The 25,960-nt window shown below is 42.0% G+C and overlaps 1 protein-coding gene across 4 annotated transcripts in view; it reads right to left on the bottom strand.

The window, feature by feature from the left end:
• IQGAP2 (IQ motif containing GTPase activating protein 2) overlaps positions 1-25,960 on the bottom strand; it is a 307,037-nt gene that overhangs the window by 144,953 nt on the left and 136,124 nt on the right. For all 4 annotated transcript variants that reach the window (XM_081505894.1, XM_081505895.1, XM_081505897.1 and 1 more), the window contains exon 3: positions 2,039-2,195. In XM_081505894.1, coding sequence (XP_081362020.1) covers positions 2,039-2,195 — 157 coding nt within the window. The remainder of the gene's footprint in view (positions 1-2,038; positions 2,196-25,960) is intronic.

Genomic DNA, 25,960 nt, shown 5'->3' with positions numbered 1-25,960 from the left:
AACTCACGGCTGGTCTTGAATCATCTGTCAACCCTCTTCCCAATTATTTTGAAGCAAGTCATAGATGTATCACCTTACCTGAAAATACTTAAACATTATATCCATAAAATACCCACATTTTTTTTTTAATAATACAGTGTTTATATTGACTGGTTGTTTATTTTGATTGTATTTACTTGTTTATTTTGATTAAGATTGGTATTTATATTGGTTTGGTTTTCCTCCCTATATTCCTTCTCAAATTAGCTATGAAATAATTCATAAAACTAGCTGCATACAAAAAGGTTAGTCTCATTTTGTTTTAGATATCAAATGGAAAGGAGTTTCTGACTAGTCAATATTAGTACTTTTTTTCTTTTTTAACCACCTTGGCTCTAACTCTTTAGGGCTACAAGTTCAAGTCTCCGCTGGGTACTGTACTTCTTGATGAGAATAAGGGGAGTAATAAACCGTGTTGGTGGTGAAAAGAGGAGGGGTAGAGGGCCCCCACTTTTATATTTACTGGTACTAATAACATGACCTCCATGAAGGAATAATGGGGGTTGGAAGTCGGAAGCCCCACGAATCAGAGGTCTCTCAGCCTCAGCCCAGAAACAGAAAAGTGCTTTGCTTTTAAAAGCACTTTGCTGCTGCCTCAGGAATGATTATTACCAGGCTTCAAAGACCAAGGACATTCTCCTTCCCCATACCCCTGCCTCCCACAAAATCCTGATAGAAACACTAAAAGAAAGGAAAGGAATTCGTGTTGAAACATCCTTTCTGTGTTTCCTGTTTAGAGAAGATCCTTTAGCATTTGCTGGAGAGCTGGTTTGGTGGTGCTGAATTCCCTCAGCTCTTGCTTGCCTGTAAAGCTTTTGAATTCTCCTTCATATCTGAATGAGATCCTTGCTGGGTACAGTAATCTGGGTTGTAGATTATTCTCTTTCATTACTTTAAGTATGTCCTGCCATTCCCTTCTAGCCTGAAGGGTTTCTATTGAAAGATCAGCTGTTATCCTTATGGGGATCCCCTTGTGTGTTATTTGTTGTTTTTCCCTTGCTGCTTTTAATATTTGTTCTTTGAGGTATCATTTCACACCAGTCAGAATGGCTGCTATCCAAAAGTCTACAAGCAATAAATGCTGGAGAGGGTGTGGAGAAAAGGGAACCCTCTTACACTGTTGGTGGGAATGCAAACTAGTACAGCCACTATGGAGAACAGTGTGGAGATTCCTTAAAAAACTGGGAATAGAACTGCCATATGACCCAGCAATCCCACTGCTAGGCATATACACCGAGGAAACCAGAATTGAAAGAGACGCGTGTACCCCAATGTTCATCGCAGCACTGTTTACAATAGCCAGGACATGGAAGCAACCTAGATGTCCATCAGCAGATGAATGGATAAGGAAGCTGTGGTACATATACACAATGGAATATTACTCAGCCATTAAAAAAAATACATTTGAACCGGTTCTACTGAGATGGATGAAACTGGAGCCCATTATACAGAGTGAAGTAAGCCAGAAAGAAAAACAACAATACAGTATACTAATGCATATATATGGAATCTGAAAGATGGTAACGATAACCCTATATGCGGGACAGAATGAGAGACACAGATGCATGGAACAATTTTATGGACTCTGAGGGAGAAGGTGAGGGTGGGACGTTCTGGGAGAATGGCATTGAGACATGTGTATTGTCATATGTGAAACAGAGCACCATTCCATGTTCGATGCATGTGACAAGGGCTCGGGGCCGGGGCAGTGGGATGATCCAGAGGGATGGGAGGGGGAGGGAGGTGGGTGGGGGGTTCGGGAAGGGGAACACATGTAAACCCATGGCTGATTCTTGTCAATGTATGGCAAAAACTATTACAATATTGTAAAGTAATTAGCCCCCAAGTAAAATAAATAAATTTATAAAAAAAAAAAATAAAAAAAAAAATAAAAATAAAAATAAAAGGAAAAAAAAAAAAAAAAAGAAAAGAAAGGAAAGGAAGGGAAAGACTGAACTTTCACTTTGAGCTAGAGGCCAAAACCAATTAGATCTGTTACCTTATAACGTGTTTGTTCCACATCATAGATCTTTTTCTCCGATACCATTTTGGGGGCAAAGAATTTAGCTAACTTTGCAAGGTAAACTCCGTTCCGGAGTCCTTCTTCCAGTTCAGTGGTTGGTGGCAGTTCTTCAACTAAGCAGACTTCCATCCACCTAGAGGGATTAAAAGAGAGCAAAAAAAGCCTTCAAGTGAATCCAGTTTGGTATCTTTCTATAAATGAAGAGATGCAGTGTCTTACTATCTGTGGCAGGGACATTAACAAAGGCGGTGGGATCCGAAACATCTTTACTTGTCATAGACAGGAAGAGAGAACCTTCTGGATGGAACAAGGATTCAGAACACGAGAGGAACAAGGGGGAATAACAAGCCCAGAGGTACTAAACTCACTACCGCGCCAGAGTTTGTTGACTTCACCTTTATCTGAGTCTCTACCAAGTCTCTTAAAGAGGAAGAATGTCAATCTGTGCTTGTATGGGTCGAAAGAGTCTAGCTGACATTGCAGAAAAAGCAATTCCAAGTTTACGAGCCTTAGTGGAGGATATTTTTGTAGGGGTTATGCCGTGGGGAGAGTGTAGTCCAAGGTGCAGTAAAATCTGCAGTTGCTCAGTCTGGAAGTGACTACCAGGAGAGGCAGGAAGGCGCGGAAAAGGGACATCGAAATCCAGAAAGCAGACACAGTCTTCTTTAAATAAGACACATTCCTTTTTCCAATGCCAGGAGCTTACTACAACACGCTTACCTTTTGGGGAAGCTATATTCTGGGTACTGAGAACGTTGTTCAGAAAAAGATCAGATTCAATCTTAGGACACTCTGCCATTATCATAGAAAAGAGAGGACCAAGGTCATTACTGGCTCAAAGACACACAGTGGGAGGAGGGCAAGGCCAGTTCACATTTCACGCTGGGGTGCCGAGGATCTGCCAGAGCTCACAGGATATTATGCTTCCTACCCATGCTTGAGGAACTCTTCCCTACTGTAAGACCCAAGAACCGCGGGTGCAAGCCCTCACCTCTCTGCCACTAACCCGCCACCACATCAGCAACTCTGAGTGTGAGCCCCACACCTATACAGCGAGTCCCCACAGAAGACCATTAACACAGCAGCGCTGACTCCATCGACACTTGGCAGGGAGGAGGGGGCTGCTCTGCACCATTAACAACAGATCTGGATCCAAGCAGTGAACCCTGTAAAACGTCTCAACTGCCTGTAGCTCTGGCCAACATTTTTTAGAAGTTCAAAGAGTCCCTAATAAGCAAGGAGTATTTAGTGACCACTTGTTTAGGCAATGTGAAATATGGAGTTGGAGAAGGAAATGGCAACCTGTTCTAGTATCCTTGCCTGGGAAACCCCAAGGGCAGAGGAGCCTAGCGGGCTACAGTCCATGGGGTCGCAAAGAGTCGGACATGGCTGAGAGACTGAACCAAACTGAGAAAAGCTATGACAAACATGGACAGCATATTAAAAAGCAGAGACATTACTTTGCTGACAGAGGTCCATCTAGTCAAAGCTATGGCTTTTCCAGTAGTCATGTATGGATATGCGAGTTGGACCATAAAGAAAGCTGAGCACCGAAGAACTGATGGTTTTGAACTGTGGTGCTGAAGACTCTTGAGAGTCCCTTGGACTGCAAGGAGATCCAACCAGTCCATCCAAAAGGAAATCAGTCCTGAATATTCACTGGAAGGGCTGATGCTGAAGCTGAAACTCCAGTACTTTGGCCACCTGATGCGAAGAGCTGATTCATTGGAAAAGACCCTGATGCTGGGAAAGATTGAAGGCAGAAGAGGGGGTGACAGAGGATGAGATGGTTGGATGGCATAACCAACTTGATGGACATGAGTTTGAGTAAACTCTGGGAGTTGGTGATGGACAGGGAAGCCTGGGGTGCTGCAGTCCATGGGGTGGCAAAGAGTCGGACACAACTGAGAGACTGAACCAAACTGATGAGAAAAAAACATAAATATAAGCTCTGCCTTTAAAGAGCATTAAACAAAACTGAGAAGGCAACACAAGTGTAAGAAAAAACCAGAGAGCCATGTAAGACAGGCTATGATGCCCAATACAACTATTAGTGCCTAACAAGAAAAAGTTTGGGAATAATGTGGGGGCAGGGGGCACTGGGCTCTCACTGGAGTAGCAGGGAAAATAATGACAAGGTGGTGGGATCTGGATTCAGCTGGAAAGGGAGGATTTGGAAAGGCAAGGCAGAGGGACACTAGGAACTGGGGAGCAGGACATACTAAAGTCACAAAGGAAACGTGGCTGATGCATGGAACAAACCCAGAGAAGACCTAGGGTCTTTAGGGTTCATGGGGAGAAAGGAATAAAGCTGAGCATATACAGTGAAATCAGGAGCTGGTGTAAGAGAAGTGATGACATTTGCTGCTACAGGAAGCAGGAAGCTCTTGGCAGACTCACAGCAGAGGAGTGACAGGTTGACAGTGGTATTTAGAGAAAATTAAATCCTGAATGATGGATGCCCCAGAGATAAAGCACCCAGCCTTTCCCATTGCGAGGAGCTGAGGGACTGGATGAGACAGGAAGAAATGCTAAAGGTGGAAAGCAAGAGGCATTTCAAGGAAATGGTAACAGGACTTGGTGACAGCTTAGAAAGTGGGGAGGGGGTCAGAGGAAAGAGAATATTCCCAGCCCAGGAGAGGGGCTCCATGAGGAGGGAGCTCTCTGTACCAGGACTCAGCCCCACATCCACTGTGACCCCAGGCATGTCTCCTGACCTCCCTGGGCCTCAATGTTCTCCTCTGTTGAAGGGGCAGGAGATGAGAAGGAGAGGATGTTAAGGCCTCCTGCAGCTCTAACATCCTGGGGGACTGGGAAAACTTGGAAGAACAAGAACTCTCACTAGTAAAATGAGATGCGAAATTTACTTTCACATAACAAACATGAGGGGAATAAGGGTTATTTGGTTATATGGGCCTTGCTTCAAATGAATGTAAGAGTATCATTGGCTTGATGAATTTTTAAAACTGTAAGAAATCAATAACAATGTTGTCTTTTTGATTAAAAAAAAAATGTGGGCAAATTAAAAGCCACTGCACTAGACCAAGTTTCTAATCTAAGTAAACTACAAATTACAGCATCATGCTCTTTCACATTAAAATAAATCTGTTTTCAAATAATAATCTTGAAAAAATTTACAAAATTGGTTTTTTACACAGCAATATATAATTGCTTTATAATAATTCCATAACTAAGGGGTAGTTTGTGAAGGGTTGGGGAGAGGTAAATTGACAATTTACAGCAGGAGAGGGAGATGATAAATCAACATTTGAGACCGAGAAGCAAAAAGCTAAAATAAAAACAACTTTAATGTATTTCAGAATTGGGTTTACTTTTTAAAAAATATAATCACATTAATTTTTGTCTGTGTTAGAATATATGTGCAGATGGCTGAAAAAACGAATTATTCCAAAAACTTAGGTTAACTATACCCTATTTAAAATGGAGCTATTACTAATGTTTACCACATCATGAAGTGCTCAAAAGCAAAAGCCATCTCTTCTTCTTGTGATTCCACTATACTGAAAATGTGTTTATCAGTTCAGTTCAGTCGCTCAGTCACGTCCGACTCTTTGTGATCCCATGAATTGGAGCACGCCAGGCCTCCCTGTCCATCACCAGCTCCCGGATTTCACCAAAACTCATGTCCATTGAGTAGGTGATGCCATCCAACCATCTCATCCTCTGTCGTCCCCTTCTCCTCCTGCCTTCAATCTTTCCCAGCATCAGGGTCTTTTCAAATGAGTCAGCACTTCGTATCAGGTGGCCAAAGTATTGGAGTTTCAGCTTCAATATCAGTCCTTCCAATGAATATTCAGGACTGATTTCCTTTAGGACGGACTGGTTGGATCTCCTTGCAGTCCAAGGGACTCTTTGAGAGTCTTCTCCAACACTACAGTTCAAAACCATCAATGCTTCGGCGCTCAGCTTTCTTTATAGTCCAACTCACACATCCATACATGACTACTGGAGAAACCATAGCCTTGACTAGAAGGACCTTTGTTGACTAAGTAATGCCTCTGCTTTTTAATATGCTGTCTAGGTCGGTTATAACTTTCCTTCCAAGGAGTAAGCGTCTTTTAATTTCATGGCTGCAATCACCATCTGCAGTGATTTTGGAGCCCAGAAAAATAAAGTCTGACACTGTTTCCCCATCTATTTGCTATGAAGTGATGGGACCAGATGCCATGATCTTAGTTTTCTGAACGTTGAGCTTTAAGCCAACTTTTTCACTCTCCTCTCTCACTTTCATCAAGAGGCTTTTTAGTTCTTCTTCACTTTCTGCCATAAGGGTGGTATCATCTGCATATCTGAGGTTATTGATATTTCTCCCGGAAATCTTGATTCCAGCTTGTGCTTCTTCCAGCCCAGTGTTTCTCATGATGTACTCTGCATATATGTTAAATAAGCAGGGTGACAATATACAGCCTTGACGTACTCCTTTTCCTATTTGGAACCAGTGTGTTGTTCCATGTCCAGTTCTAACTGTTGCTTCCTGACCTGCATACAGGTTTCTCAAGAGGCAGGTCAGGTGGTCTGGTATTCCCATCTCTTTCAGAATTTTCCACAGTTTATTGTGATCCATGCAGTCAAATGAGTTTACAGATAGTGTGTTTTCAACAGATTATTATTAAGTGAAAGATTCTTACTGCTTAAGAGTTTTCCAAGCATCACAGTTACAGCATAAAATCTTCTAGGACATTGCCAATGACTTGTAAATGTAGCATTTTTTTGTAACATTAGGCATTAATATTTCAATACCTTGAAAATCAGAAGAAGATGCTATTACCATCAACGGTAACTAGTGTTTATTAAGCACTATTTTATTCTAGAGGGCTTCCCAGGTGATACTAGTCGTAAACAACCTGCCTGCCAATTCAGGTTAGACATAAGAGATGCTGGTTTGATTCCTGGGCCAGGAAGATCCCCTGGAGAAGGGCATGGCAATCCACTCCAGTATTCTTGCCTAGAGAACCCCATGAACAGAGGAGCCATGGGGTCATATAGAGTCAGACATGATTGAAGCAACTTAACACATTTTACGGAGAAGGCAACGGCACTCCACTCCAGTACTCTTGCCTGGAAAATCCCATGGATGGAGGAGCCTGGTAGGCTACAGTCCATGGGGTCGCGAAGAGTCGGACACGACTGAGCGACTTCACTTTCACTTTTCACTTTCATGCACTGGAGAAAGAAATGGCAACCCACTCCATTGTTCTTGCCTGGAGAATCCCAGGGACAGGGGAGCCTGGTGGGCTGCCGTCTATGGGGTCACACAGAGTCGGACATGACTGAAGCGATTTAGCATCAGCAGCAACACATTTTATTCTAGAATCTGGATTTAATACTATATGTGGATTATCATTTAATCCTCATGCTTATCCCATAAGGAAAGGTGCTATGGATAACCATTTGCAGATGTTAATCTGAAGCAAAATTAAAAGAATGCTTGCTCCTTGGAAGAAAAGCTGTGACAAACCTAGACAGCATATTGAAAAGCAGAGACATCACTTTGCTGACAAAGGTTTGTATAGCCAAAGCTATGGTCTTTCCAGTAGTCATGTACGGCTGTGAGAGTTGGACCATAAAGTAGGTCGAGTGCCTAAGAACTGATGCCTTCAAACTGTGGTGCTGGAGAAGACTCTTGAGAGTCCCTTGGAGAGCAAGGAGATCAAACCAGTCAATGCTAAAGGAAATCAACTCTAAATATTCATTGGAAGGACTGATGCTGAAGCTGAAGCTCTAATACTTTGGCCACCTGACAAAGAGCTGACACATTGTAAAAGACCCTGATGCTGGGAAAGATTGAGGGCAGGAGAAGGGGGCGGCAGAGGATGAGATGTTTGGATGACGTCATCAACTCAACGGACATGAGTTTGAGCAAACTCTGGGAGATAGCAAAGGACAGGGATGCCTGGTGTGCTGCAATGGGGTCACAAAGATGGGGACATGACTTAGCAACTGAACAACAACAAAGGGGAGAGAACTTGGAGCACAGATACCAAACGGTTCACTGCAGGGCTAGGAGGCAGCTGGGGTGGCTGCTGGCCAGGGTGGTCATTTCCCAGCCCCGTGCTATCTGTGTGGGGCCAAGTAGCCGGGTCATGAGCACAGAATGAGACAGGAAACGCTGTGCATCCCACGGAGACCAGCCTCAGGGAAGCCCCGCATGAGTGAGCTTCCCCTCCCCCATCTGCTGAAAGTGAAGTCTCTCAGTCGTGTCCAACTGTTTGCAACCCCATGGTTTGTAGCCTAACAGGCTCCTCTGCCCATGGGATTTTCCAGGCAAGAGTACCGGAGTGGGTTGCTATTTCCTTCTCCAGGGGATCTTCCCAACCCAGGGATTGAACTCTGGTCTCCCGCATTGCAGGCAGACGCTTTACCATCTGAGCCACTAGGGAAGCCCAAGACATACAGATGTGACACAGTTGAAAGTCGCGTCCGACTCTTTGAGACCCTGCATTCTCTAGGCCAGAACACTGGAGTGGGCAGCCCTTCCCTTCTCCAGGGAATCTTTCCAACCCAGGAATTGAACCAGGGTTTCCTGTATTGTAGGTGGATTCTTTACCAATTCAGCTACCAGGGAAACACTGCCCCGCCCCCACTGCCCACCCCCCATCTGCAAACAGGAGGCTAAAGCCCATGGCCACCTTGAAAGAAAAGATGTAAGAACACCCTGGGTCCCTGAGTAACCTCTGTAGGTTACAGAAGGAACCTTCTATATCCGCTCATCCTTGCCTTATGCTACTGAATCTTACATGAAAAGGAATTAAACTTCTACTGTCAACCTCAACCTCCGTGACTTACCGATTACATAAGCTAGTGTTACCCAGCCAAACCAATAAAATTCAGTAAGTGTGATTTTTACGATCTGTTGGGGTCAAACTTCCTGTCATAATCACAGTACAGAAAATGACAGGCCTGATGTTCAGGAAGTCTGGCTTTCCAATCACTAGCTGGTGCCCTGGAACAGGTTACTTAAAACTCTAAGTTGAGTTTTAGTCTGAGACTCTAAAATTATAAACAGAATTCTGTATGACACTAATTATGCAATATGATCGTTTGTGTGTTTAATAACAACTTTATACTGAGAGAATTCACACATCATACACTCTTCGAAGATGTACAATGCAGTGATTTTCAGCAAACATTTTCATCACTCCAAAAAGAAGCCATATAACTCATTAGCAATACTCCGTATTTACTCCCAAATTTCCAACCTATTAATCTACTCTCTGCTTAGAGATCTGTTTATTCTGGATATTTCATTTAAATGGAAGCATACAATACATGGCCATCTGTGACTAGCTTCTTTTGCATGCTTTCAAGGTTCATCTATTGTGTAGGATATAATTAGCGCTGCATTCATTTCCAATGCTGAATAATATTCTGTTGTATAGATATATATCATATGTATCTGTTTATGGACATTTGGGTTTTTTTCCACTTTTTGGCTCCTATGAATAATGCTGCTGTAAACATTAGTGTATAGGTTTTTGCACAGACGTATTTTCTCCTTTCTCTTGGTATATATGTAGGAGAAGAATTGCTGGGTCGTAAGAATTGCTGGGTCTACGTTTGATCTTTTTTGGAACTTCCAGACTGTTTTCCAAAGCAGCTGCAACATTTTACATTCCCAGCAGCACTAAGTGAGGATTCTAACTTCCCCACCTTCTTGCCACCACTCAGCTGTCTTTTTGATTATAGCCATCCTAGGTAGATGCAAAGTGGCATCTAAATATGGTTTTGATTTTCATCTCTCAGATGGCTAATGATATTGAGTGAGCTTCCCAGGTGGCACTAGTGGTAAAGAATCTGCCCTACCAATGCAGGAGATGTAAGAGACCTGGGTTTGATTCCTGGGTCGGGAAGATTCCCTGGAGGAGGAAATGGCACCCCACTCCAGTATTCTTGCCTGGAGAATCCCATGGACAGAGGAGCCTGGTGGACTACAGTCCATGGGGTCACAAAGAGTTGGATATGACTGAGCATCTGAGCATGATGATATCGAGCATCTTTTTATTATTTTATTTTTTTCTTTTTGATACAATTGTGAATAGGATAGTTTTATTTATTTCTCTTTCTAATAGTTAATTATTAGTGCATAGGAATGTAACAGATTTCTGTGATTAATTTCCTATCCTTCAACTTTAATGAATTCATTTTTAAGTTCCAATAGTTTTTTGGTCTTAAGGGTTTTCTGTGCATAATATCATGTCATCTGCAAATAGTGACAGTTTCAGTTCCTTTCTGACTTAGATTCCTTTACTTCTTTTTTTTCTCTGACTGCTGTGGCTAGGACTTCCAATATTATGTTGAAAAAAAGTGGCAAGAGTAGTCATCCTTGTCTTGTTCTGAGCATCTTTTTATTATTGCCTATTTACACGTTTTCTTTAGAGACATGTCTTTTCAAATCTGTTGCCCATGTTTTACCCGTTTTATTATTTTTTTTAAAGAAATTGAGTTATAAGAGCTCTTTATATATTTGTTATACCAATTCCTTATCAGGTACACAATATAAAAATATTCTTAATTCTGCGGGTTGTCTTTTTGCTTTCTTGATGGTGTCTTTTGAAGCACAAAAAGATTATAATTTTGATGAAGCCCCTTTTATCGATTTTGTTGCTTGTACTTTGATGTCATATTTAAGAAACCATTGTTTAACTGAAGGTCACAAATATTCACCTATGTTTTCTTCTAAGAGGTTCATAGTTTTAACTCTTACATTTAAATCTTTTATCCATTTTGAGTTATTTTTTGTATGTGGTGAGTGGTAAGAGTCCAAATTCATTCTTTTGAATGTGGATATCCAGTTATCTCAGCACCATGTGTTGAAAAGACTATGTGCATGCATGCTAAGTTGCTTCAGTCATGTCCGACTCTCTGTGACTCTTTGGGCTGTAGCCCACCAGGCCCCTCTATCCACGGGATTCTCCAGGCAAGTACACTAGAGTGGGTTGCCATACCCTCCCCTCCAGAGGATCTTCCCAGCCCAGGGACTGAACCCAATTAACTTTCCTGGGTACCCTTGTTGAAAGTCAACTGACTGTTAACTGTGAAAAATTACATCTAAACTCTCAATTATACTCAGTGGTTTATACATCTAAGATTTACATGAAGTGAAGTGAAAGTTGCTCAGTTGTATCCAACTCTTTGTGGCCCCGTGGACTGTAGCCTGCCAGTCTCCTCTGTCCATGGAATTCTCCAGGTCAGAATACTGGAGTGAGTAGCCGTTCCCTTCTCCAGGGGATCTTCCCAACCCAGGAATCGAACTGGGGTCTCCTGCATTGCAGGCGTATTCTTTATCAGCTGAGTTACCAGGGAAGCCCAAGATTTACATATGAAGTGAAGTGAAGTGAAAGTCGCTCAGTCGTGTTCGACTCTTTGCGACAGGGAAGCCCAAGAACACTGGAGTGGGTAGCCTATCCCTTCTCCAGTTGACCTTCCCGACCCAGGAATCGAACCAGGGTCTCCTGCATTGCAGGTGGATTCTTTACAAACTGAGCTATGAGGGAAGCCCAAGATTTACATACAGACAATATATAAAGTATGTACACATGAAACAAACCTAGAAAGACCTCATATGTTATCAAAAGACTGTCTTCAAATTTGACCTAGAAATCCACAGAAATGAAAACCAGAACTGGCCAGCATCTCCTGCTGCCCCGCACTCACTGTTTCTCCCCTGTTCCTTCTATGGGTTACTCCTACTGAACCTCATGAAGACCATAGAGAAGGCTGAGCACTGAAGAACTGATACTTTCGAACTGTGGTGCTGGAGAAGACACTTGAGAGTCCCTTGGACGGCAAGGAGATCAAACCTGTCAATCCTAAAGGAGATCAACCCTGAATATTCATTGGAAGGACTGATACTGAAGCTGAAGCTCCAATACTTTCACCACATGATGTGAGGAGTTGACTCACTGGAAAAGACCCTGATGCTGGGAAAGATTGAAGGCAGAAGGAGAAGAGGTTGTCAGAGGATGAGATGGTTGGATGGCATCACCGACTCAATGGACATGAACTTGGGCAAACTCTGGGAGATGGCGAGGGACAGAAAAACTTGGCGTGCTGCGGTCCATAGGGTTATGAAGAGTCAGACACGACTTGGTGACTGAACAACAACAATAACCGAACCTCTACACCAATATGTGAACGTCTCATCCTAAACCAAAGGTGAAGCAATTTCTTATAAGCATCTTCAAGGTTGTTGGAGAACCACAATTTCATTTCCAGTGGGGAGGACTCTGTTATTAGTATTGCTTGCTTTCTCTTTACTTTGCAGGAAAAATCTGAATCTCTTATCAACCACAGAGAAACAAAATACAGGTACGAGGAATTTTTGTCCTATCATTCAAGCGTAGTCTCTTCAATTTTTTTTTTTTTTGAGTTGAGTTGCGATAGCTTCCATAAGTAGCTCTGTGTATAAAAGTACAAGGTCTGATTCAAGTGACACAGGGAGAAGAAGAGGGTAGTAGGAGAGGATGTCAGGAGAAGGACGAAGGGGACAAACAGTGAAATTTTTCCAGTTTTAGGTTAAAGCCAGAAAGAAAAACAATTACTATAATTTCGTCTTGTAAGAGATCAAAAAAAAAAATACACACACACACCCCTCTAAAATGCCACCTCATAAAAACCTGGAGACACACCATCCACTCCATTGTGCTACTTTGTACCTTGCAGAACATAAGAAAGTTGTTTTGCGGAGGCATTTGCTATCTGACTTGTTATTCAGGAAATCGCCAGCTATAAATCTTGGTCTCTATCATACAGCACTGTATGGAATAAATGTCCCAAAAGTAGAACTGCTGGCCAAAAAACAGAAAGTGTGTTTTTTCCATACAAACCCTGCTTTAATGGAGTGCCCCGGTCCATGAACTTTCAAGCATTATAAGTCAATTTCTCTTCCTAAATGTTTTGAACATCAGCCTATGAAATATTTCACAAAAGAATAAAGGCAAAGACCAAATATTTTTTTATGTGTACAGTGCAACTGGTCACCTTTTGTGCCATTAGGAGGTAAAATGTTGGAAGTCAGTGCTAGATTAAGTTCTCACAGTAAACGTTTCTGTTCACTGGATGCTGAGGTCAAACTGTCACCACGAGGAGGGGAGGGAATACATTAGAAATTTGGGATTAACAAAGACACACTACTGTACCTAAAATAAACAACAAGGACTTACTGTACAGCATGGGGAACTGTATTTGCTATCTTGTTATTATATACCTATGCTGCTGCTGCTGCTGCTAAGTTGCGTCAGTCGTGTCCGACTCTGTGCGACCCCACAGACGGCAGCCCACCAGGCTCCCCCATCCCTGGGATTCTCCAGGCAAGAACACTATAATGGGCTGGAAAAGAGATGCAGACGTAGAGAACGGACTTGTGCACACAGACGGGGCAGGGCAGCGGGGGACAGACTGAGGAGCAGCATTGACATACATACACTACCATGTATAAAACATCTAGTGGGAAGCTGCTGTATAGCACAGGGAGCTCAGCTCGCTGCTCTGTGATGACTTAGGTGGGTGGCATGGGAGTGTGGGAGGCAGGCTCCAAAGGAAGCAGATATATGTAACACAGAGCTGATTCCTGATGTTGTACAGCAGAAACTAATACAACATTGTAAAGCAGTTATATTCCAATCAAAAAGAAGTTAAAATATATAGGAAAAAAAGAATACACATACACACACATATATTAGAAAAAAACTGAATCACTTTGATATACACCTGAAACACTGTAAATCAACTATATTTCAATTAAGAAATAAAAACAAAAATAATTGTCACCATAATTCTATCAGCATTATTAGCTCAAGGGAAAAATATATATTGCACAAACTGAGGAACGTATCCATCCTTCTCTCATATAAAACTTAGTTGGTTCGTTATAAGAAAAAGAGGTGAGATGTTGAAATAATGCTAATTATTTTCTTTAAAACACGGACTTACAATACCATGAAAAGAAGCAATATATGACTCCAAGACCCAATGGGAATGGAGCAGGTTTTTGAGGCCCTCTTTCTCATTCTCCTCTTTAGAAGAGGAAATAGCAGCCCTCCATTGAGTTTGGCAAGCATTTTGTGAACCGAGTTCCACACAATACTGGCTCAGTGAGATGCTAATATTGTCCTGGGGCCAGGGGTGGGGGTGGGGGAGGGGGAGGGCCAAGTGAACTTAGAAAATGTCGCATTCTACATCCTCTCTTGAGGATTCATAAGTTGCATTAGCATCCTGAAAGCTCAGAGAATTCCTGAAGCCAAGAACCAAGTTAACTTTTTAACTCAATGTTTCCCAAATTTTTTGACCATAGAACTCCTTTTTCCCAAATCACTTCATAATATTTCATATGATGAATAGACAGATAATTGATAAAAGCAGTACAATTAGGTGACTAAAATCATGGCATTTGGGCTCACATTTTCTCAGTTCAAATCCTAGTTCTAGAATAATACCAGTGATTTCTCTGTAAAAGAAAGATATTTAAACTATTTGCCCTTGGAGGGCCTTTGTAAGGAGTAAATGAGAATCTGTGTAAAATATTTAGCACTGTGTCTGGCTCATAATAAGAGCCCAGCAAACATTAACCACAAGTATTGTGAGCATGTCCCCAAGTTTGAATCTGGCTATTCCTTTACCAGACTGTGATCCACAGCATACTGTCTCAGTGAGATACTAATATTGTCCTGGGGCCAGGGGTGCTGGTGGGGGAGGGGGAGAGCCAAGTAAACTTAGAAAATGTCGCATTCTACATACTCTCTTGAGGATTCATAAGTTGCATTAGCATCCTGAAAGCTCAGAGATGGACTTTTGGACTTCCCTGGTGGCTCAGACAGTAAAGCGGCTGCCTATAACTCGGGAGACCTGGGTTCAATCCCTGGGTTGGGAAGATCTCCCGTAGAAGGCAATGGCACCCCACTCCAGTATTCTTGCCTGGAAAATCCCATGGACAGAGGAACCTGGTAGGCTACAGTCCATGGGGTCGCAAAGAGTTGGACATGACTGAGCGACTTCACTTTCTTTTCTTTCTATACCTTTACCGGATGTGTAACATTAACAGATTTTTCGTTGTTCAGTTGCTCAGTCATGTCCAACTCTTTGCGACCCCATGGACTGCAGCACACCAGGCTTCCTTGTCTATCATCATCTCCCAGAGTTTGCTCAAACTCATGTCCATTGAGTTAGTGATGCCATCCAACCATCTCCTCCTCTGTTGCCCCCTTCTCTTCCTGCCCTCAATCTTTTCCAGCATAAGGGTCTTTTCCAATGAGTCGGCTCTTCATTAGGTGGTGAAAGTATTGGGGCTTCAGCATTAGTCCTTCCAAGGAATATTTGGGGTTGATTTCTTTGAGGATTGACTGGTTTGATCTTCTTGCAGTCCAAGGGACTCTCAAGAGTCTTCTTCAGCCACAGTTCGAAAGCATTAATTCTTCACCACTCAGCTTTCTTTATGGTCCAACTCTCACATCAATCCAATTAATATTTTTGAGCATCAAGTACTTTCCAGACCTGGTTCCATGTGATGAATCAGGTAAAGTCCCTCAGTTTCCTGGGCAGTAAGTCTCTGACTCTCATCAATGTTAGGAAACCACTAGTTCAAAGAGGTTTTGAGGATTAAATGAAACAGCACTAGTACAGAACCTCGCAGATAGTTGGCACCCAGATGTCACTCACATGGTTCCCTTCTCTTTAAACAAAATTTTCAAAGAATCTCTTTGCTGAGTTACTTCTTAGAAAAAGATATTTAATGCATTATTTTAATCTTTCTTCCTCCATGTTCCTTAGACATGAGAAAAGGAAAATATAAATAAGTAGAATGGTGTTAAACACTGACAGATATAAGAAAGCCTTCAAATTTTGTAGCCCCATCTACAATAAGTCTGATTAACATTGAAAATGAAATACATTATTTCATAGACTACACTGTTGCTGAAATATATGCTCAATTCATAATTCTTCCTAACTCCAGGCACAAATCAGATATTTACTATATTATTTAGGTTTGGCCCAATTAATCATCTACCTATGATGTATCATCCTGATATTAGAACATGCCTGGAGAGACATGTTCATGTATACAGGTACACAAATACAAACAAAAAATGTGTACATGTGCTAAAATTTCTAGATAGACAGACACTGCATAAAGCTTATAAAATAAAAAATTCAAAAACCCAAAACATGTACTTATTTTTAACATTACTGTGCACATTAGGCAAAAGACTGGTCATAAACTTCATTGTTTGGTTGGGCGGGGAGAGAGAGAGAAAGAAACAGCTAATGTTCGGTATCATGGTTTTTGGATGACACCTTAATTCAAGTAGTTCAAGTGTTAAATATTTATTAGTGCTTTAATAATACTTCAACTTAAACTTTTTTAAGAATAATACTCATATACTGGGGGAAAAAAGGAGTATACTCAGGAAAGCCAATACCTATTACAGAAATATATACACTTTAAAAGAAATGTTTAAGCAGGAAAATGTAGAGCCTTGAAGCTTTTGGTATCCAGGGACCCAGGGTGAGCATGCGAGGAGGTGTAAGTCGCACGTCTCTGGAATATTCTAATGTTTTATGCCCTCTACTGGTGTCCAGTATCCAACCTGTAGGTTCTCTGCAATCCTCTCCCCAATCGGATCCTATAATAGTCAATAATTACTGTACATCTATTAAGTTTAGGACATGAGTTTTAAAAATTTTTATTTATTCTTCCCATAGCCCAGTGACTTATCATCTTTAAAAAACTGAGTCAGATATCAAGAAAGATGAAATATCTTGCCCAAGATCATATATAAATGGGAAAAGCAAAATTTGACCTCTCTGAAATTTGAACCCAAATATCACTCTGAAATCTGCACATTAACCAACTCAATATACTGCTTCATGAAAGAGTATATCAGGAAACTTAATATACAACCTAGACATTTTACACTGTGAGTATAACTTACTAAACACAGCTATGGTCCAAGACCTTCATGCAATGCGAAAACTGTAAGTGATGCAAGCATCTGAAAAGAATGTTTATCCGTTGCATAGACTGTTATACAGCCACTTGAGATATTTTCATACAATACTTTAGAAAATGGAAAAATAGCAGGGGTAAGTTAAGAGAAAATGAGAGGATACAAAATTTTATAGTAAGCTAATTTTATTTCTAAAATTATATATATTTAAATGGTTTTTCCCGTAGTCATGTATGGATGTGAGAGTTGGACCACAAAGAAGGCTGAGGGCAGAAAAATTGATGCTTTCGAACTGCAGTGCTAGAGAAGACTCTTGAGAGTCCCTTGGACTGCAAGGAGATCAAATCAGCTAATCCTAAAGGGAATCAACCCTAAATATTTATTGGAAGGATTGATGCTGAAGCTGAAGCTCCAATACTCTGGCCACCTGAAACGAAGAGCTGACTCACTGGGCAAGACCCTGATGTTGGGAAAGATTAAAGGAAGGAGGAGAAGGGGGTGACAGAGGATGACATGGTTGAATGGCATCATTAACTCAATGGACATAAGTTTGAGCAAATTCTGGGAGATAGTAAAGGACAGGGAAGCCTGGTGTGCTGCAGTCCTTGGGGTCACAAAGAGTCAGACATGACTTAGTGACTGAACAATAATATTTAAATAAATATACATAGACTAGAAACACATAGCAAAGTATTAACAGTGGCTTTTCCCTGTGGGTTGGTAAGATTCTTCATCTTTTCTTGTATCTTAATTTGTTATCATAAACATGTATTTTCAATAATAGAAAATGATGAAATTCAGTGTATTCTAAAGCTCTTGTCTCTTTCCAGTGTATAGAAAGCAAGAACTTGTTTGCTGATTACACCGAGCACTTGAGTCAAAATAGAGTCTTATGGTAGCAAAGATTACAAGAATGCTGATAAAGACAGGGGTATGGGTGTAGATGGAGAAATGGTAGTTTGTCATGAGGCGTGGAAGCTGGAGAAGACAAAAAGGCACTCTAAACTTTTTTTTTAAGGTTATAGGTTGAGACATGCAACCAATAAAATGTTAAGGAAAATGTTAAGCATGTTAGGAAAAGAAAATGTTAAGGAAAGGAAGGAAAATGTTAAGTATGTTTATCTTTTTCACATACCTCTAACCATGTTAACAGCCTGGCTTTAAGGCTTAGAAAGTAAAGGTGGAATCCTCACTAATGAATACACAAAATAAATGAAACATTAATAAACCAGACATAGAGAACAAATATATGGATACCAAGTGGGAAAAGTGGGGGTGGAATGAAATTGGGAGATTGGGATTAGCATTTATATACTACCACGTATTAGCATAGATAACTAATGAGAACTTGCTGTATAGCACAGGGAACTCTACTCAATGCTCTGTGGTGACCTAAAAGTAAAGGAAATCCAAAAAAGGGGGATATATATGTATACATACAGCTGATTCACTTTGCTGTACAGCAGAAACTAATATAACATTGTAAAGCAACTAGACTCTAATAAAAATTAAAAAAAAAAATCAAGAGTGCAGCCTGGATCATCCATGCTGCTGATAGTAAAATATAAAAGTAGAGAGAGAAAACTGAGAAGAAACTATGCAAAAAAAAAAAAAAAAGTTAAAAAGTAGAACCTGAAGATTTGGAAAATTTGCAGCCTTATCAGTATTGCAAAAAATTTTCAAAAGGCTGATTCATGTTGAGGTTTGACAGAAAACAGTAAAGTAATTATCCTTCAGTAAAAAATAAATTTTAAAAAAATATTGCAAAAAATGAGAAAAGGTGCTCTGAAGCGAACACAGAGGGTGTGGCTGGACAATCATTGCATAAAGAATGCAACTCATTGATTTAATCAGCCATCTCTGCAAAAGTCAGGACTAGGGATGGGGTTATACCATTTAGACTAAAGGAGACGGAGTCAGGGAGACAAGGAAGGGAGGCTCTCAGACCTCTGAGATCTAGGAGATGGAACAATAGAGCTTTCTGGCCGCGTTACCCATCACAATAAGGGAAGAAGGACCCTGAAGGTGATTCAGAGATCCACAGAGCTGCCTCCCCCACGACAGGCCCAGATGCCATCTCTCCCTTGGTTGCAAAGGGCAAGACTATCTCTTCCTGGGTTTTGGTGAGCCAGGCTGCTGCCTCTGAGGGTCTGGAAGGCAGGGCTACCAGCCTTGTGAGCCCAAAGGACAGGCCACCAAGCAGATTATTCAATAGCCTTAAAACCAGATAGAATGAGTCCTGGTACATTTGAGACTTGCTGGGGATCCATCGCCCCCTTTCTTCTTTCTAATTTCTTGATTTTAGAATGGGAATGTCTGTTGTATATTGTATGGCTGTCCCTCCATCATCTTTTGGAAGCACAAAACTTCCCTGGTTTCTTAGGATCACAGGAGAGGAATTTTTGCCCCAGGATGAATCATATCTTAAGTTTCAGGCATACCTGATTTGGATACATGGATGAGACTTGGGACTTAGAGTTGATGCTAGAATGGGTTAAGATTTGGGGGCTTCCGGGATGTAGATGAATGTATTTTGACTGTGAGAAGGACAGACATTTGGGAAAGAATGTTGTGGTCAGAACTGTGTTTCCTCCAAATTCATATACTGAAGTCCTAACCCCCAGTACACAAGAATGCGACTGTATCCAGAGAAGGGCCCTTTAAGAGGTGATTAAGTTTAAATGAGACCATTTGGAGAGGCTTTAATCCAATGACTGGAATACTTATAAGAAGGGGAGATTAGGACAGAGACACAGGGCTCTGCAAACACAGAAGGAAACCCAATGAGGACACAGTGAGAAGGAAGCCATTGGCAAATCAAGGAAAGAGGCCTCAGAAGAAACCAATGCCACAGGCCTCCAGAACCATGACAAAATGAATTGCTGTTTATGTTACTCAGCCTGTGGTATTTTGTTACAGCAGTCCAAGCAAATAATACACTAGCTAAACCATCAAACCTCCATCATCTTCTAAAACTCTTCACCCAACTTTATTTCTCTTCATTGCATTTCTTACTACCTGGCAGATTATATCGTATTTATTGGTTTGACAGATTCACCTGCTTAGACCATAAATGCTGTAAGAGCAAGGACCTTGCCTGCGTATAATCCTGTGGTTCAAAGCACCAACTCTAGAGACCAATGTCTGATATCGAGCCCAAGCTCTGCCACGCACCAGCTGTATTCCTTGGGGAACTGATTAAACTTGACTGTGTCTCAAGTTTCCTAATCTGTATGTTGGAGGTTGTGGTGCTAGAGAAGATACATGAGAGTCCCTTGGACAACAAGAAGATCAAACCAGTTAATCCTAAAGGAAATCAACCCTAGATACCATTCATTGGAAGGACTGATGCTGAAGCTGAAGCTCCAATCCTTTGGCCACCTGATGCAAAGAACTGACTCATTGGAAAAGACCCTGATGCTGGGAAAGATTGAAGGCAGGAAGAGAAGGGGATGACAGAGGATAAGATGGTTGGATGGCATCACTGACTCAATGGACATGAGTCTGAGCAAACTCCAGGAGATAGTGAAGGACAGAGAAGCCTGGCATGCTGCAGTCCATAGAGTCACAGAGTTGGACACGACTTAGTGACTGAACAACAATGTTGGGAATAGTAGTAGTAGTGCTTCAGACGGCTGTTGTGAGTTGTTGGAAGAAAGCCTGAGAATAGCGCTTGGCACAATATAAACACCCTGAGAAGTAGCTAGCACAGCTTTTATTGCTCAGTGCTATATTCCAGACTATGCTGCCCAACTGCCAACACAAGTCATTGTTCGCATCTATCCTTCATCACTATTTGTTTGCCAAGCACGCTTCCATGGGGCTGCAGCTAAGCAAGCACTTTGCTATGTCAAACATGCCTTCTCCTCTCGTGACAGTCTACAGCATTCTCATGGTGAATCCAAGCCATCCGCCTCCCAGCCCAGTCCCTGACAACACATACACTCTGTCATTGCCTTACACAAATTAGGACTTACATGGTATTTAAGGAGGGCTCTACAAATATTGATACGTGTTCCCAAGCCAGGTTTCCACTCTAATGGGGCTTCAGGCATGCCAATAATGTCAATCACAAACAACAGCTGATCCCATGGGATTAGCACAGTGTTTGGACCTAGATAGCATATTTAAAAGCAGAGACATTACTTTGCCAACAAAAGTACGTCTAGTCAAGGCTATGGTTTTTCCAGTGGTCGTGTATGGATGTGAGAGTTGGACGGTGAAGAAAGCTGAGCGCCGAAGAATTGATGCTTTTGAACTGTGGTGTTGGAGAAGACTCTTGAGAGTCCCTTGGACTGCAAGGAGATCCAATCAATCCATCCTAAAAGAGATCAATCCTGGGTGTTCATTGGAAGGTCTGATGTTGAAGCTGAAACTCCAATATTTTGGGCACCTCATGCGAAGGGTTGGCTCATTGGAAAAGACCCTAATGCTGGGTAGGATTGGGGGCGGGAGGAGAAGGGGACGACAGAGGATGAGATGGTTGGATGGCATCACCGACTCGATGGACATGGGTTTGGGTATACTCTGGGAGTTGGTGATGGACAGAGAGGCCTGGCGTGCTGCAATTCATGGGGTCGCAAAGAGTCGGACATGACTGAGTGACTGAACTGAACTGATTCACACACTAGCCTGATGAGATCGGGATGATTCCCCTTTATCAGGGAAGGAAAGAGGCTCAGAGAGTTAAGGAATGTACTCATAGCTACAAAGCTGAGAGTCTCATCCAGATTTTGACCTCCATCACACATGTGTCCACCACAGTCCTGCCTGCTCTGACAAATTGTCTAAGATGAACATGGTGAACAAAGCTTAAGTTCACTGTCTAGGAAGGTTCATTTTTAAATATTTATTTATTTTATAGTTATTTATTATTTTTTATTTATTTGGCTGCACTGGATCTTAGTGGTAGCACACGGAGTCTTTGAGCTTCATGTGGCATGCTGGATCTATAGTTGTAGCATATGAACTCTCAGTTGCAGCATGGAGGATCTAGTTCTCTGACCAGAAATCAAACCCAGGCACCCTGCATTGGGAAGTGTGGAGTCTTAGCCACTGGACCACCAGGGAAGTCCAAGAAGGCTCATTTCTTAAGTGGAAACTCACAGTGAAGCCTTTTCTAAAACAAGCCAGTTCAGATCTTCATAGACTCTGTTGCTATCATACAAGATGAAGGTGAACACCTTCTTTGGGACTGGCTGAAGAGGCTGCTCTCCCTTTCAGACATGTCTATGGGGTGCAGCTGTGCCCTGGACTGTGGGCTCCCCAAAATCTGGCTTCAGACCTGGTTCTACAATTCGTCGTGATCACCTTTGTGTGCAACCATCTCCCTGGGCCACAGTTTCTTCTTTTCAAAAACTGGGTACAACTCCAGCTGCCTCACAGAGATGTCACGAGAACTACAACAGATACCATCTGTGGAGTGAGCGGTGGTGGTGGTTAGTCACTCAGTCGTGTCCGACTCTTTGCGACCCCATGGACTGTAGCCCACCAGGCTCCTCTGTCCATGGGATTCTCTGGGCATGAATACTGGAGTGGGTTACCATTGCCTTCTCCAGGGAATCTTCCCAACCCAGGGATCAAACCCAAGTCTCTTACGTCTCCTGCATTTGGCAGGTGGGTTCTTTACCGTCTGAGCCACCAGGAAAGCCAGATCTGTGGCGTCACCTGGTAGAAAATAGGTGTTCAAGAAACAAATGTTGGCCAAAAGGAAGCAGGCAGGTGAGCATCAGTTTAGGGTAATGTTCTAAAGGATCCCAGATACCACATGTTCTCCAAGGTGCATCCTAAACACCTAAGCAGCCTGGTGCACCTATCTGAACAGGTAAGATGCAGAGTCCTCTGGATGGAGGTGGCTGGGGCATACAACCAGCCTGCAGCAAAACCAGAGCAGTGCCATGGAGAACTGAACTCAAAAACTGGACTCTGTCCACCTGGCTTCGTCAGAACTTGCTACAGATGAGACGAAGCTGGCATGGTCATTTGCTCCCAAGGCCACCCAAAGATCAAAAGTGAACACCTTGGCTTATCCATTGGGGACACTGCAAAGAAATCGGGTGAAATGTGGTCTGAGCGGTCAGCCAAAGATAAACAGCCGCATGAACAGAAAAGCTGCTAAAGAAATAGGAAAAGGATATTGCTGCGTACTGCGCCAAGGGCAAGAGTGAACTGGGAGAGAAAAGGGCCGGCCAGTGGGCTCCAAGAAGAAGAATGAACTGGAAGAGGAAGATGAACGTGAGGAGGAAGATGAGAAATAAATGGCTATCCTGTAATGATGGGTGTGTGGAGTGTGCCTGGGTGCTCAGACGATTGTTTTGCTAAGAATGCAGAATCAAGGGCAGCTCAGTATTAGCTTCAGCATAAAAACTGTACAGATTTTTGAAAAGCTGGTATGATTCTTTGTAGAGAAAATACTTTTTAAAATTCAGGTTGTAGCTTTTTGAGGGGTACTACATACAGTTAGATTTTAAAGCTTCTGATGTTGAATGTTTCTAAATATGTCATGGTTTCTTTAATTTCTTGACTTGTATATGGTAGCAAAGCAAACTCTTAGAAATTAGCATCGATAGCAAATTTTGGGTTTTCTAGAATGAGAATGTTATCATTTTGCTTTTTTTTTTTTTAATCTTGTAATAAAATTATGTATATTAAAAAAAAAGTACCTTCCATTCTGCAAGATAACCATGAGCTGGGAGCAGAGGAAAAGTAAAGAAAGAACCAGAAGGACGCAGCAGCAGTTTCTTGGCAAGTCTACCCTCACTGGAGGCTTCCGCACAAATTTTGGCCGAAGTAACAAACTAAAGACTTGATGAAGCAGATTCTCCTTCCTGGGCTTGGCTGCATTGCGCACATGATCTAACCACAAAATAATCACTGTTCTTGCACTTTTAAACACTTTTTTGTCCCAACGTAGGCAGGAAAATGAAAGCAACAAGCTTAATAAGATCATTGTAAACTTAGCTAATTTACCACACTCCTTCCTACCCTCAACTCTCCTTTTTACAGCCTTTTTCTACTTCCTAGCCAAATATTCAATATTCAGTTCTCACCAAGAGAACTGATAGCTAAAGCCAAGCCCAATTTCAAAATATAAGACACAGAATTGGCCAAAATGGTATCCAGTATGGATTTCCTTCATTCTCTGATTCCTTTTAAACTATAGGTATCTTGTGATCAAAGTGAACCCTTTCCTGGCAATGGGGAATAAGATACAGGTATGAAGGCTGGTTCTTCTAGAGTCTAAAAGAGTGGCTCTTAGTATTCCAGTACAGCATGAGAAGACACTCATGGTAAGTTTAACTGTAAGAAACCGCATTTCATGACCACATTAAGAGCCTCTTCCTTCCCTGGCCCAGCCCTTATTGATTCCCCCCATCCCCCACTACCAGCTGAACCAAGGAAGTGACAAATGGGGACTCACTAAATGCCATCAGTCATTGTCACCAGAGGAAAATGAAAAGCATCCAACATATGTTTTCGCAAATGCCTCCCTCTCTCTACTCCCGCTGCTCCTCCTCCTCACCGGGACACAGTCTTTATGAGCAGCCAGTCACTTGTTCACAGGCCTCCAGTGGAAATGGATGAGGAGCGGTTAGTAGAAGCTTCCGAGGTGTCCCTGTTTCTCCTGTGTATGTCGGTATTTACAGTTCATGCACTCCCAGGGGAGACAGAAGCAGGGCTTCATACCAACTGGCTACAGACAATCCCAACCACAGAGAGCAGAACGACCGATGACAATCGCAGCGAGACTGCGCCCCGTGCCAGGAGGGATGGTGGGACAGAAAGAATGTGCAACACAGGTAGCAGATGGCGCTCTCCCCAATGCGTTTTCAAGTCAGGGAACCCAGAGCTCCTTATTTCTCTGCTGACCACGATGGCACTTAAGAAATCAATTATATGGCAACAGCTCTATGTTAAGATACTCTGAAAATAAATGGAGGACAGACACTTCCATTCATTCCTGGGCATAGAGTGAGAGAGCGTGGTAACTTGTGTCCTAAGTCACAGGACAATCACGTTGCCAGTTTTTCTCTTTGATGCCATAACCCCCTATAGCGTATCTATCATGGCTAAATAATATAAGAGAACAGAAGCAACAATAAAAGACCAGCTGTATACATGAAGATATTCATTGCAATGATAATAAAAAATAAACAACTAAAAAACATTTCATAGAAAAGATCGTGACGTTATGGTATATAATACAGATGGAATACGTAGCAAGTAAAATTTATTATGACAACCTAGCAAGAGGGAGGGATGTTGTTGCACTAAACTGAACCAAGCAATGATACAAAAATAATGTGCTTTTTGTTATAATAATGTCAGGAGTGTCCACAAAGGAAAACTTTAGAAAATTGATAGATACACTAGGTCGGTGGAATTTTAAGGTTCCTTAATTTTTCTTGAAATTCTTTTAATAAAAATTAAGACAATAGAAAAATTGGGGTAAACGTCACCACAAACTTTTCCAAACCTCCGTTGTGCTGCAACAAACCGGAAGGACATTTACCAGACAAGGGTGGAACTTTCAGAGCCTAGGGGGAAAGAACTACAACAGAAGTAGACAGACATAGCATCTGCATTTATTAAAACTAGGTACGTACCAGATGCGATACATTATTAAATGAGGCATTTGATACATATTTGAATGGTTGCCTATGGCAGGAGGGAACCAGGGTAAAAAAGGAAGTAACTCTGAGGTCCAGCACAAACCAGGGGCCACCCTGTGACCAATGAGACCATGGGTCACACCCTGCAGAGTGTGATTGGCTCAACCTGCGCACCTGAGGTCCTCAGGCAGAGCCAGTCACAGTTTGAAGACATTGGAACAAAATGTTACGATTTCAGGCCACTAGACATTTCCTCTCCAGGACGTGTTCCCTGCTCTGAAATGGTAGTTGCTTTATATGGAAGCCCTTCTTTTCCACTCCAG

This window comes from Giraffa tippelskirchi, chromosome 7 (assembly GCF_054371585.1).
Source record: "Giraffa tippelskirchi isolate mGirTip1 chromosome 7, T2T-mGirTip1v1.2.pri, whole genome shotgun sequence".
Lineage (NCBI taxonomy): Eukaryota > Metazoa > Chordata > Mammalia > Artiodactyla > Giraffidae > Giraffa > Giraffa tippelskirchi.
This window is presented reverse-complemented; position numbering and strand designations above follow the sequence as displayed.